The sequence below is a fragment of the Borostomias antarcticus genome, assembly GCF_949987555.1.
Source record: "Borostomias antarcticus genome assembly, chromosome: 23".
NCBI classification, from domain to species: Eukaryota; Metazoa; Chordata; class Actinopteri; order Stomiiformes; family Stomiidae; genus Borostomias; species Borostomias antarcticus.
Window position 1 is genome coordinate 9,536,560 of NC_140256.1, and position 13,171 is coordinate 9,549,730.

Below are 13,171 nucleotides of genomic sequence, written 5' to 3' on the forward strand. Positions count from 1 at the left end.
GGTAATGACTGGCTTCAGGGAGGGAGTATGTCCCCTCCTCCAGAACGTACTATATGGAGACAAAGAGGCGAGCTCCAACTCAAGAACTGTATAAAAGGCCTCATTCCAAGACGGCTGAGACTACAACTCCAACACACCCAGTGCAGCTCTTCAGGAAGCAGGTGAGTGCAGGGATGGCCTACTCACACTAGCTATGATTGGAATATAATCTGGTATTTTGTATGTTTTGCATTGTTTGAGTATCACTCTGTCCATCCCAAAAAGATCAAATGTGACCTATTGTACCAGTATCTTGTAGACTGTTAATAAAGTACCTACTACTACTACTACTACTAATAATAATAATAATACTATTTATTATGTACTCTACTACTCACTAATCACTTTCCTCATCTACCTGACCTCACCTTGTTTGTGTTTGGCAGCCTTCAAGACATCAGATACAATGGCAGGTCAGTTGTAGTGTTTTCCCACTGTTCAGCACTATATCACCCATACTGGATTTAACCTCCACATAATGTTATTTTTCCATCCATGATCCTCATTCTGTCAGCCTATTTTTTAGATTCACTCTAGACTCAATCCGACTATAGATGTGCATAAGAATATATTCCAAATGTCTACATACCAAATGTTCAATACCATCTGTCTTTTTCTCTGTTATGTTCCCATCTTTTGTAGATGAAACCTTTCAGCAAGAGTTTTTAGACGCCCACAATAAATACCGGGAGACGCACCAAGCTCCTCCACTGACTCTCAACAGTGACCTGACGGCCTCGGCTCAGAAATGGGCCAATCACCTGGTGTCAATCAAAACCCTGGAGCACAGCAGCACCAACAATGGGGAGAACCTGTACTTCAAATGGAGCTCCGCACCCATGAAACTGCCTGGTAGGTTACATTACATTACAGTCATTTAGCAGACACTTTTATCCAAAGCGACTAACAATAATTGCATTTAACGTAGGAAAAGCCAATGTACTACTACTCACAAGTGCATCTTCTTTCTAAAACAAGTTACTAAGAGCATAATCTAGTGCTGAAGGCAAAGTGCAAGGATAGCAATCTAAAATACAATAGGTGTTTAAGAGGGAGGATTGTTGTAGTACTTCTTGAAGAGATGAGATGAGGATTCTACTAGTACCCACAAACAGACTTTACGATTGATCAGACTGACTTGGTTTGGTTTTGTACTGGCAGGTCCTTGGTGAGGCTTGCAGGTTACCTGGAATATGAGCTCCATTACAGAAAGGTGTTCCTTTTCATGAATCCTCATTCTCTCTCTACCTCATAGACCTGAGATAGCTGTAGGGAGAAGGGAGAAGCTCCTTATTTACATCCTGTTTCTCTGCTACTCAGTCCAATTAAGTCTGTGAAGGGGAGCTCACAAGGACACATAACTGGAAATACTTGTCTGAAATGGAATGGCTCCTGTTATGTGTCTTTTCATCATACTCATGTGTCTGTCTACCTATTACAGGGAAGGATGCTGTAGAAAGCTGGTACAGTGAGATCAAAGACTACGACTTCAATAATCCTGGATTTGGCTCCAACACTGGTATCTTCAGGGCTTGTGTACACATTGGAGGGAATTAGTGGTTTCAAATAATGATTTAATTCACATAAACTTTGTATTCTTTATAGTTTTAACATAGATTCTACCCATCTATAAATTCATCCATGCATATCGTTCAGCTCATCCCATTCTTATGTATTATTTTGTAATTGTCTTCATACATTTTGTATTTTACAGCATTTTTACTTTTTTACTCTACTTATTAAGCACACTTAGGAGATAGCAATTACATTTATGATATACATACAGGTATAACTTGCAGTAAAATGTAATTGCTATATATCTATCTATCTATCTATCTATCTATCTATTACAGACAGATAGATATATAGATTACACAGACAGACAGACAGACAGACAGACAGACAGACAGACAGACAGACAGACAGACAGACAGATAGATAGATAGATAGATAGATAGATAGATAGATAGATAGATAGATAGATAGATAGATAGATAGATAGATAGATAGATAGATAGATAGATAGATAGATAGATAGATAGATAGATAGATAGATAGATAGATAGATAGATAGATAGATAGATAGAGACTGACAGATGAGGGAGTAATGCAGCATGTCATTGTGCTCTCTGCAGGTCATTTCACCCAGGTGGTGTGGAAGGAGTCTAAAGAGCTGGGTGTGGGCCTGGCTACTGACGGAAACAATATATTTGTGGTTGGCCAGTACAGCCCAGCAGGAAACATGAACATGGAGGGCTACTTTGAGAAAAACGTCCTTAAAGGTGTGCTAATTAAACAATATAATTTATGTTCTTAGCCTGTAGGCTTTATCTTTGATTTCTATCAAGTTATTCTTTCCCTGTCCATTCCAGGGAAATAATAACATTTTACAGCAGGAAGAGAGAACGGAGGTTCGGCAGGCAACTCCAGTGCAGGCAACTCAAACCACAACAAGTCACCATGCACACTGCTCTAGAGGACTGACCACCCTACATCATGATGCTGTGTATTTATTTGTATAGCGCATTTCATACACAGAGGCAACACAATGCGCTAACATGTCTACCAGAACAAGACCCAACCTTAAACATCCCTCACTGTATCCAATTGTATCTTATGACATACAGAATAAACTGCTTTGTATATTCTTATTGGGAAATAAAGTGTTCCTATATTTGACAAATCCAGCTGTGTTCTCATAAGCCATCATTCACTCAGCAGACCTTTGAAAAGAACAGAAATCACAGTGAATGTGAATGAAAAGTTCTAATTTTATTCAGCAGACACACATTTTGTTTCTCAGACAGGTTGTGAAAGCTGTCATATTATTGGATGATCCAGCATGCTCGTGATGGTGCTGTGCTGTGACTATGAGCTAGTATAATCTATGATTGTATAATCTATGATGTGTAAATAAAAATCAATGAAAACAAAGTGTATATACTTTTTTTTATTTTTCTTTATTACCAGTCGACACATGCATAGTGCACTGGCATAGATAGAACCTGTGCTGGTAAGCCTTGATGGTGAGTGGTGACAGATTTGACTGTAATTAGCTAAAACAATTGATGACTTAATCATGTTCATTAAGTGACACTGCAACATTCAGTGACTGTCCATCCTGTCATGGTCAGGTTAGGTGATGTCATTTTGTAAGATAAGAAGTTCAGCGTCGCCGCCATTACGTAGGTTCAGAGTCCAAAATCCTATGAGAAAAATGAATGGGATTCGCAAAAAATGCCAGATAAGGTACAGTATGTGTTTTAACAAACATTACCAAAATATAGTATATTTTGTTCTAAAAGTTAAAACACATAATTGAAGATGAGTTTTGTGAATGTTGAAGCCCTTCTGAGGTTGATGTTGTTGAGACATGCTGATTGAAACTGGACTAGCAGTCTTCTTCTCAGGGCTTACTGGCGGATTGCAAACAACTTCAAGGTGCATACCGCCACCTACTGTAAAAGAGCAAAAAAATCTCATGGAACAAGTCCTTTTGCCTAGTTCTTAAATTATACCCAACAATATTGTGTCACCTAAGAATGTAAATAATGCCTTCTTGCTGATTCCTGCACTTCAAACCAAATCAACCTTTTTTTATATAGCGCATTTCATACACAGAGGCAACACAATGCACTTTACAGAGAGCAATGGGAGGGTGGGCAAAGGTCCCACCCCTCCATATTCCAGAGGGAAGCAAAAAAACAGTTTCACCCGGGGGCCAGAAAAGTGAGCTGTAAAAATTATTCCCTGACCTCTCTCAATGAGACGATCGAGCAAGCTCCTGGAAAATGTTTGTCTATTGGCTAAGAACATATACAGAGCAGTAAACATGGGCTAGATACTTCATAAGAGAGACATGACTAACAGGAGAGTGCACAAATAGTTACAGAGAAGTTGCCTACATGGTAGGCCATTATGTGTTAGCTATCACTGTAGTCTCTAATATGATATTTGAGTGAATCATATAACAAAGCACAGTAAGCACTTAACAGGCTCAAGCTGCACTACCTCTGTCTCCCTCTGTTCCCAGTAACCCCGAAGTAGATTGGGTCGTCCAATGATTGTAGTGTCAGCGGCTATTCCTGTCCACGTGTTGAAGTGTCCTTGGACAAGACGCTGCCTGTTGAATGCAACAGGTTTCAAGCTGTCTTTGAGGTTATGGCTAACTACTAGCAGCATTACCACCTGGAGAACCTAAAGGCGTCTCATGAACTCTGCTGCCGTAGAGGCGGAGACCAGGGACCAGTCTGACAGCCCCCTGTGGGTCCAGGTACGACAGCCAAGAGTGACCGCCAGCAGGTTCAGGCAGGCATGTCATGTACGTACGCGTTGAGTCCTCAGCAAAACCCCTGGTAGCCCGCATCCTTAAAGGAACACCCCAGACCCTGACCATGAAAAGAGGTCTGAAGCAGAAACCTGAGATATTCGTTTTCTGAAGAGTGTGTCTGTTTATTGTGGGTTAATTTTGCACCCTGATGAATCTCATCAGATGGCAGTTTTTGTCGCGACTGAAATGCCACCATTTGGATTGGTGGAAGTGAAATGCTGCGATACTGTCGTTGTTGGGGTTAAGCACCTAACACCAGTCAGAGGACAGGCCACTTAGGAGTCAGAGATGTTACTGGCAGGTTCGGGGCCAGCTTGCCATCTGTGAGCTAGAGTGGGGTGACTTTGTAATTGACACACAGACTTCACAGTGCAAAGGGTTTGGAGAGATGAGGACACCATCCCTGCAATGAGACAGCAGCTTGACATTTTCTACTACAACATCTATATAGATGTGTTTCCAAACACAGTCCCAACAGTGAGTACTGTGTGTGGCATCTGCCTCTTTTAAGAATGGGGAGAAGATCGCACAGAATTAAACATTGAGATGATGTTGTTTCTGGCACTGTAGTTCTGACCTGATCACATTTTTGAAGGAGTTCCATATTTCTAACCCACTATCTTCTGTGTAGAGAGGATATGTATATGTGTTAAACTCAGCAGGTGGAGGGGAAAAACATGATCAGGGAGAGGAACAGCAGATGCACCTGCTGAGGCAACGATAGTTTAAAAATGATGGTATAAACACTCAAATTAACCCCCAACAGACTGTCCTCGTATTTTATTCGCTTTGGGTGCACATTGCATTGTGTAGCCCACATGTTTAATATGGCTACTAAATATATCAGTATACTTTATTTCGTATTATATTATATCTAGTATTATGGGTGTTGCTGTTCCATGCCCGGACAGAGGGTGGCGCATGCGTGCTGTAGTCGTTGCAGCGCGCGTTGAGTGTCGTTCTTTTCTGCTGAGCCATTGCTCGGAAAAGCAAGCTCAGATACCTGAGGAACCCTGGTATGACGAAAACTAATCTACAGTCACCAAATCACAATCAAATTTCCTAAATATCAATTACTAACTAGAAAGTACATTTACTGGAGAAAATGTGAGGTGGGCTAGCTGCTGCAGCTGTATGTAACAGCTACTGCTAGTACTACTAAAGACCGGGCAATCTCCATGCACCCACCGGCCAGACCGTGCATCTCTAGCCCACTCAGGGGCTGAATTGTGGGGTCCGTGGCGTGGACAGTGGCGTGGTGGCGAGACTCCGCCCTCTCAGGTCAGAGCTGGTCGGGGACAGTGTAGCGCTCTCCGGGCCACCTATCCACCCGCACCAGTGAAGACCATGTGTCTCTAGCCCACTCAGGAGCTGAGTTGTGGGGCCCGTGGTGTGGATAGTGGCGTGGTGGTGAGACTCCGCCTTCTCAGGTCAGAGCCAGTCGGGGACAGTGTACCCCTCTCCGGGCCACCTACCTGACTCCACCGGTGATGACCGTGTGTCTCTAGCCCACTCAGGGGCTGAGTTGTGGGGCCCGTGGCGTGGATAGTGGCGTGCTGGTTAGGCTCCGCCCCCTTGGGTCACAGCTAGTTGGGGACAGTTCAGTTACCTCCGGGCAATTTCCATGCATCCACCATTGAAGACTGTGTGTCTCTAGCCCACTCAGGGGCTGAAAAATGGGTTTTGTGGTGTGAATAGTGGCGTGGTGGTGAGTCTCTGCCCCTTTTGGTCATAGCCAGTCAGGGACATCCTCTAGCTACACATACACTACACACAGCTCATTGAGGAGTTGGTTCAGTAACATGAGATTGATAAGTTCATCTAAATGGTTAAGATAAGGGAATATATTAATGAATATTGCATTAAAAGGTTAAGTGCATAAGTGGTGATTAAAATGATACAGTAGGACCCCACTTATCCGAACCCAACGGGACCGAAGGTCGTTCGTATCTCTGAAATGTCCGGATGACTGAAACATATGTTAAAATGCACCAAATTCAATAAGTGGTATACTTGTTTCATATAGACTCATAATAGACCGATAAATACCCTTAATTACTTGTGAAAATGCATATAAATTGCAATCAAATAGCCAACTAAACTTATATAGCCTAGCCTATAATAGGCTTACAGTAGCCTAGAATAAGCCATGACTCGATGCTCTGCTTCAGGTTGCTGACGCGCTTTCTGGGAATGCAGCTCTCGCGCAGCAGACTCGTTTGCGTTTTGCGCTCGACATTAGAGCAAAGAAATGAAACGTGACAGTAGGCTACAGCCTACAGGCAACATGTAGGTCTACATACAGTTCTGTTTTCATTCACAGTAGGATACAGTACTGTAATGAAAATCCCACCAGTAACCAGATAGCAGGCTAAAAAAAACAAAAACGTCTTTTAAGCCTGTCCGGTAGACCGGGAGGTTCGGATCTCTGAAGTTCGGATGAGTGGGGTCCTACTGTACATGATTGAAATAGTTTTACATTATTTAATTTTAAAATGGATTGTGATGATAATTATATGGATAATTCATGTATAAACATTGAAGTGCCTTTATGGTGTGCCAATTCATTCTACAATGGTTGGAAACGAAATATATATTATTGTAGGCTATATCAAGCAACTGGTTATACACCGAAGATAAATTGATGGAAGTGATTTAAGGATGAGGTCTGATAATTAGAAAGAAAATAGAAACTTAATACATTCTACACTGTGTGTAGATTGTTTTTTTTGCTGGGATTCAGAACCTGAACTCTCCAGTTCAGTGGCGAGCCAACCTTTAAGATTGATCAACTGGACCTGTGGCCAGCTGTGGGACCAGTCACGACGAGAGAACCATCAGACATTCAGCCCACCCATTTCCAAGATCAGATAAGAACAAATCTACCAGGGTAGTAATTAGGACTTTCACACCATCCAAAGGAAATATTCGGACACAATTTACTTCATCTTTATTCACTCTTTCTTTATATTTTGATTTGATTTAAGGTAAGGTAAGGTAATGTGCGTTTGTGCACAAAATTGGGGAGCCGGCTTAGATAGGCAGGGTTGTAAATAATAATTTTTGAATATATTTTATATGAATAATTATAACCTCTGACTCTTGCTCTTTGTGTCGTCTCACCTGCTGATTTCCATCCTTTCAGACTCCGTAGCCGTACTTAGATTTCTGATATACTAGCCCAGTGTTATTAAATGATATTATTGTATTTGTGTTTATCTAGTTAACTTAAACTGCCACTACGTGTAGGCAGGGGTTACAATTACACTAGCATTAGCAAGACAACAATGTCCAAACAAGGGGCAGCATGGAAGCAGCTGAAAATGATCTCAATCAGTCAATAACATAACTGCCATCCCTACAGGACCTGCAGGCCTCCAGGGCCCTGAAACGGGACAGAAAGATTGTGGCCGACTCCTCCCACCCTGATCACAAGCTCTTTGAATCTCTCCCCTCCGGCAAGAGGCTGCGGTCCATCAGGTACAAGACCTCGTGCCACAAAAACAGTTTCTTCTAAACAAATTCATTGTTTAGGTAAATGGTGTTTAGTTGTAAATGAGGCCCTATGTCCAAAACTCTACACTATCCCTTTAAGAGCACAACTTTTCCTTATCCTTGAGCAGACAGACAGACAGACAGACAGACAGACAGACAGACAGACAGACAGACAGACAGACAGACAGACAGACAGACAGATAGATAGATAGATAGATAGATAGATAGATAGATAGATAGATAGATAGATAGATAGATAGATAGATAGATAGATAGATAGATAGATAGAAACTGTATTGATCCCCAAGGGGAAAATTGTTATCTGTGTTTCTTACAGTTTAATAAGGTTTTGTGTTTTCAGTAATAGCCTGAAGATGGCAGTGTGCCCTCATGAGATGTGTTTTGGAATCATGGCCTCTGAGGGTGCTGTTACAATCTTACTAAGGTGTTATTACCAAGGGTATGGTGAGTAAGAACATAAACAGCTGGCAGATGGAGCAACAATACACAATACTCTGGGTGTGGGGCATCCAAAACAAGCCAATGTCCAATCTAAAGTTACCTTTTTAAAGAAAATGTATTTGTTGACAAAAGCAAACTTATGAGCACTACAACAACAATGGACAAGACATGGGGGGTGGGGGGGATAAACAATATAACCCACTCTTCCGAGCGCTAACAAAGGGTAGGAGAGGGGGCAATCCACACACACACTAACTAGACCTGCCCGGAAACTAACCTACCTGCTACAACAAGTGCACCGCACGTGTCTTACCTAGTGTATATAGACAGTTGTTACCTACTTGGTGAAAGATGTAGACCCCAGGGTGTCTTACCTAGCCCCCAGGGTGTCTTACCTAGCCCTTCTCCCTTGACCAAGACGACAAAGGACTAGGGGTCACGACAAACCAACAGTCAAACTAGGTAAAGCAAACAAAAGTAACAGGTACGAAACAAACATAGCAACCCCTGTCCTCCTACACAGGACACAGCACAACATATAGGAGACAGGAAGACAGATGATTGGAAAACAAAGCAGGTAGATAATTGGGACAATTGAACACAGGCGGGAAACCAGTGAGGGACACATGGACGGAACACATTGAGGGCAAAGATGATAGACAGGACAGGACAAGGCGGGACCAGGAACCACATGCACCACCACTGGCCAACACCTGGGGGAGACAGGAAGGAAAAACAAACACAAAACAACACCACACATCCTTTCCAGTAACAGGTGCACTACTACTCTAAACTCACGTGTCAGACTACTACTCCAAGACTTGGCAAGCCTGGCGCTCATAGATACAGCATATACTGTATGCTGGCGCTAGCCTGGGAGACTCCAATACTTAAATCAATCAAATAAATCTGATAAGATTTGTGTGCTTAAATTGCCTGAAACCATTTGAATAAAAATGTTTCACTCGTGAAAGACTATTTGTTCTCTGAGAAAAGTCAAGAACACAAAAAACATTGACAGCCACACTTGGACTGATTTTGGATTATAATGCCCAAATTCTAATCTGAGCATTTTACAGTAAATAATAAGTAAATCATTCCCAGCATTTATATACATTATTATAGAGCTATCATGGGCACGTTATATTATGTTACTGAAAACAGTTTTCTATTTGTGGCTTACTTTGTTTTGTGTTGTAATTTAACACTATTTAGGGGGGCTTGATGACCAAAGACATTTGTAGGATATTATGCAACCAACAGTGTACAATGCATGCATCTGGTGTTGCTCAAATGGGTATACTCTAACACAACCTTCGGAATTCTATAGCACATATTTGGTTTCAAAGTGCCCTCTAGTGGAGGAGAATGTGTAAGACATATGGGTTAATGTAGGTTAACGCTCTATACTAGACTGTTGTTTGCAGTACATGCAGGATATGGGTGTGGTCACTGAATGCAAATGTCCCAAATATGAAGAAGCTTTATTTCACCAATTTGCCTTACACAATGATATCTCCACATAGACTTTTGGGTGTATAACGTTCATCCGCAATAAATATACCCAACCCCCATTGTTCTATAAACCCATTATCATTATTGCCCATTATCTTCCAAGTAAATCACCATTGACTGCAATACTGCATTATCATTATGAGCCCATAGGTCTATATATTTGTAGCCTGATAGCACGTATTGCTGCGTGTGACATTGGTGGACTTCCCCGGGCACAGCTGACTGAGTATCATTCTCAGTATTAGCCTGGGTGGGTGGTGGCTGTGCACAGTTTGGTGCGGAGTGTCTGGCTGGATAAGCATCAGCTGTGCTTCCTGCCTGTTCTCCCAGGGGACCGGCCATGGAGATGCACCCTTTAAGGCACGAGCGCACAGTAAATCTCTGGAAAAATCAATGCGAGGATGCATTCCCCCATTCCATTATTCATAGGGTAACCTTCCCCCACTACCGAAGCATTTGCTTCTTTGGCAATTGAATGGTTCATTCATACAGAACACAACGTATGCTTTCTTTAGGGTGAACATGGGACACCAGAGGCAACAGATCACAAGTCTTCTCTCATAATTCCTGGGTAGCTAAATGCTAATGCAGTAGGGAGTAACCTGATATGTGTCTGAATCACTGGGTTCTCTCAGCAGACATACAGTCAGAGACTCAGCTGTTCCTGTCTAGCACCTGCCCCACCATACACACCCCACCCCCATCCACTCACCCAGAGAGCTACTGTACACAACATGGCACATACTGTACACTGTAAACCTTACGAAGAAGTCAATTCGAAATGTAATTCCATTGTTTTCATCGAATACATGTCTGTGTGTAGAGAACATCGACATCCGAAGTATAGCTGGTGCCTGTTCCATCCACCCTGCACTGTGCTAGCTAGCTCTTGAAGCTAATCAGGGCGGGGCATGGCAATTCACAACCTTATCTGTATTCACAATATGCCTACATCTAGCTCTTGCATTTTGCAGGAAAATATTCTTATTGTCAAGGGATGAAGGAAAACAAGTACCAGCGATGTAAGTGTGTGTACCACGGCCACATGAGCTTCCATCTGGCTGTACTGAGTCTTGACAGAGAGATTGCAGTACAGAGGAATGGATGCAGAGATGCTGAGTCATAGAATGGCTGTTTACCATAATGCCTTCGGAGAGCTCTAGTAGGATAGCCATTATGTAAATGAAAGCAGGTAGCATAACATTATGGCCAATTTTAGAAAATTGCAACACCATTGGTCCATTAAGTACACAGTAGTTCAGCAAAAGCCCACAGCTAGCGGCTTTTATGCTGATGTCCATTTGCCATGCTTAGCTTGTCAGCCACTCCCTTGCGTACATTCACACACCAAACCACTTAGTTTACAGTCACACTGTATTCCTACCCCCCATTTTCTTAATCTACTGCAGAACAGTAGCAACTGCAGATGAATATAAATGCCTGCTGAGATCAAAGGAAGCCTTCTCCATGTAGTTCTGGGTCTGTCTGTCGAACACGCCCAGCCCACATCTGCTCTCAGAGACTGAGACTGTTTCTGGGACATGAGCAGTAATGGGATGTGAATGCTTGGAGAGGGGATGCTATAGGAAAGGAGCAGTGGGATGCTGCACTATTGGACAAAGGCTTTGTGATTTGTCATTCATGAAGATGTGTTTGGGATTGATTTCCTTTGTCTTCCCCTCTGCCTCTCCTTCTGTCACTCCTCACAAAGAACCCCCCACTATTTGATTATATGTTTGTGTTAAACCATTGACCCATCCACCTATAGGGCCTAGCTGTCATCTCTAGCTGTTAAAGGGAGCTGATAATAGGACCACTTGAAGTATCTAAAAGAATAAATGATATACAAATGCAATCTTGGAAGTTGCTCACATTTCTCACAATCTTAAATTAGCCCAACCCCCAACATAGCAGGCCTAGAGCTTCTGGGTACTCGGCTTAACATTGCCCCTACTGTTGAAGTGCCACTGAGGACAGCACATCCATTGTATGCTATGGATCTGACTGAGAGTGGAGTACAAGAAAGTGACCTAGTTATGGTGAGCACAGCAGTGTTTTCCTGTAAAGACAGCTGGCAATATGCTGTGAGCCTATACACAGTATGCTCTTTACTGTAATGAGATGCAAACTATGTTATTTTTATGTTCCGGGGAAGCTATTCATTGGGCCCAGGGAGTGCTGCTGATCTCTCCTCCCCGGTAAGACTAATCTGCATGAAAATGCCAAGTATGCATACCATAACAGAGTCTGGGTAGGCCATGGCCAGGCTTGTGGGTAACCTTGGACTGTAGGATTGTGATTGTTCATATTAGAGAGCCCTAGTCCCAGTGACCAACACCCTGGTGGGTGTCTCTCCTCTCTCTCTCTTTGCCAGCAGAAGAACAACTGTCCATGCATGCAACACTGGCGTCACAGTATCAGACACATTCTACCCTTGTACTCCGATTAACTATTAATATGCCCCCCGCCCTCATTCCAGCACTGGCTGTTTTTAAAGCTGTCACAGAGCACCTCCTCTGTCTGTAGTCCTCTGCCACCTTCCATCCCTCCAAAGTCAATTTCTGTAGTCATTTAAGCACAGCGTCACACGTTTACATACACAGAACAGTGGCATGCATCCTCAACTCAAGTGTAGGCCTAGTTGATGGTAGTGATTGATAGGCTTTTTTTTAAAATTTATTCTGTGTTCTCATGTAACAGCTTGTCCATCTGAATGTCTATCTCAGAGTAGGCAATAGACATGTTGTAGAATAGCAGACATGGTAGCTATTCTTTGTCGCCTAAATGGGAGGAGCGGTTTATAGCACCTGACTGGCCAGTCAGCCATGTTTCATAATGCGCAAAAAGGGAGTCTCCCTCAACCATATCATGAAACGAAACCCCCAAACACGGAATCCCAGTGCAGTCCACCACACACACTTCAGTGGCACGTGAACTATTGCGTGTGATATTTTCATTTAGCCTATGGCATTGAACAAAATGTGGATGGATTCGTTGCCATCTTAGATCATACTGTAGTTCCTAAACAAGTCTGAAGTAGATTTGCGGCACTTGTATCGCCAAGTGATGACCTACAACACGAAACTGCCCGGTGCGAATAAGATATTGGGAATCGCTCTTAGTTTGTAACAATAAGCCACGTGGACTTGAAATCAAATGGAATTGTTCACAGTAAACAATAGCCTATTATTCACGTATAGGACCAATCAAACAATAAAGGGGTCATTCATTTATCATTTAGAAATAGCTAGACTGTTTAAATAGGTGTATAAATAAATTGCAGTCTATCAAGAAAATATAATTTCTTCTCCATCATAAAGGGAGTAGGAT

The 13,171-nt window shown here is 42.5% G+C and overlaps 1 protein-coding gene across 1 annotated transcript; it reads left to right on the forward strand.

Moving 5' to 3' along the window:
* Nucleotides 1–445: 445 nt before the first annotated feature.
* LOC311324925 (Golgi-associated plant pathogenesis-related protein 1-like) lies at nucleotides 446–4,398 on the forward strand (the record flags this gene model as incomplete). The annotated part of the gene is made up of 5 exons (XM_084457522.1): nucleotides 446–452; nucleotides 682–891; nucleotides 1,481–1,558; nucleotides 2,175–2,321; nucleotides 4,313–4,398. The coding sequence occupies 5 exons, from the start codon at nucleotides 446–448 to the stop codon at nucleotides 4,396–4,398; spliced, it is 528 nt and encodes a 175-aa protein (XP_084313648.1).
* Between the last annotated feature and the right edge of the window lie 8,773 nt (nucleotides 4,399–13,171).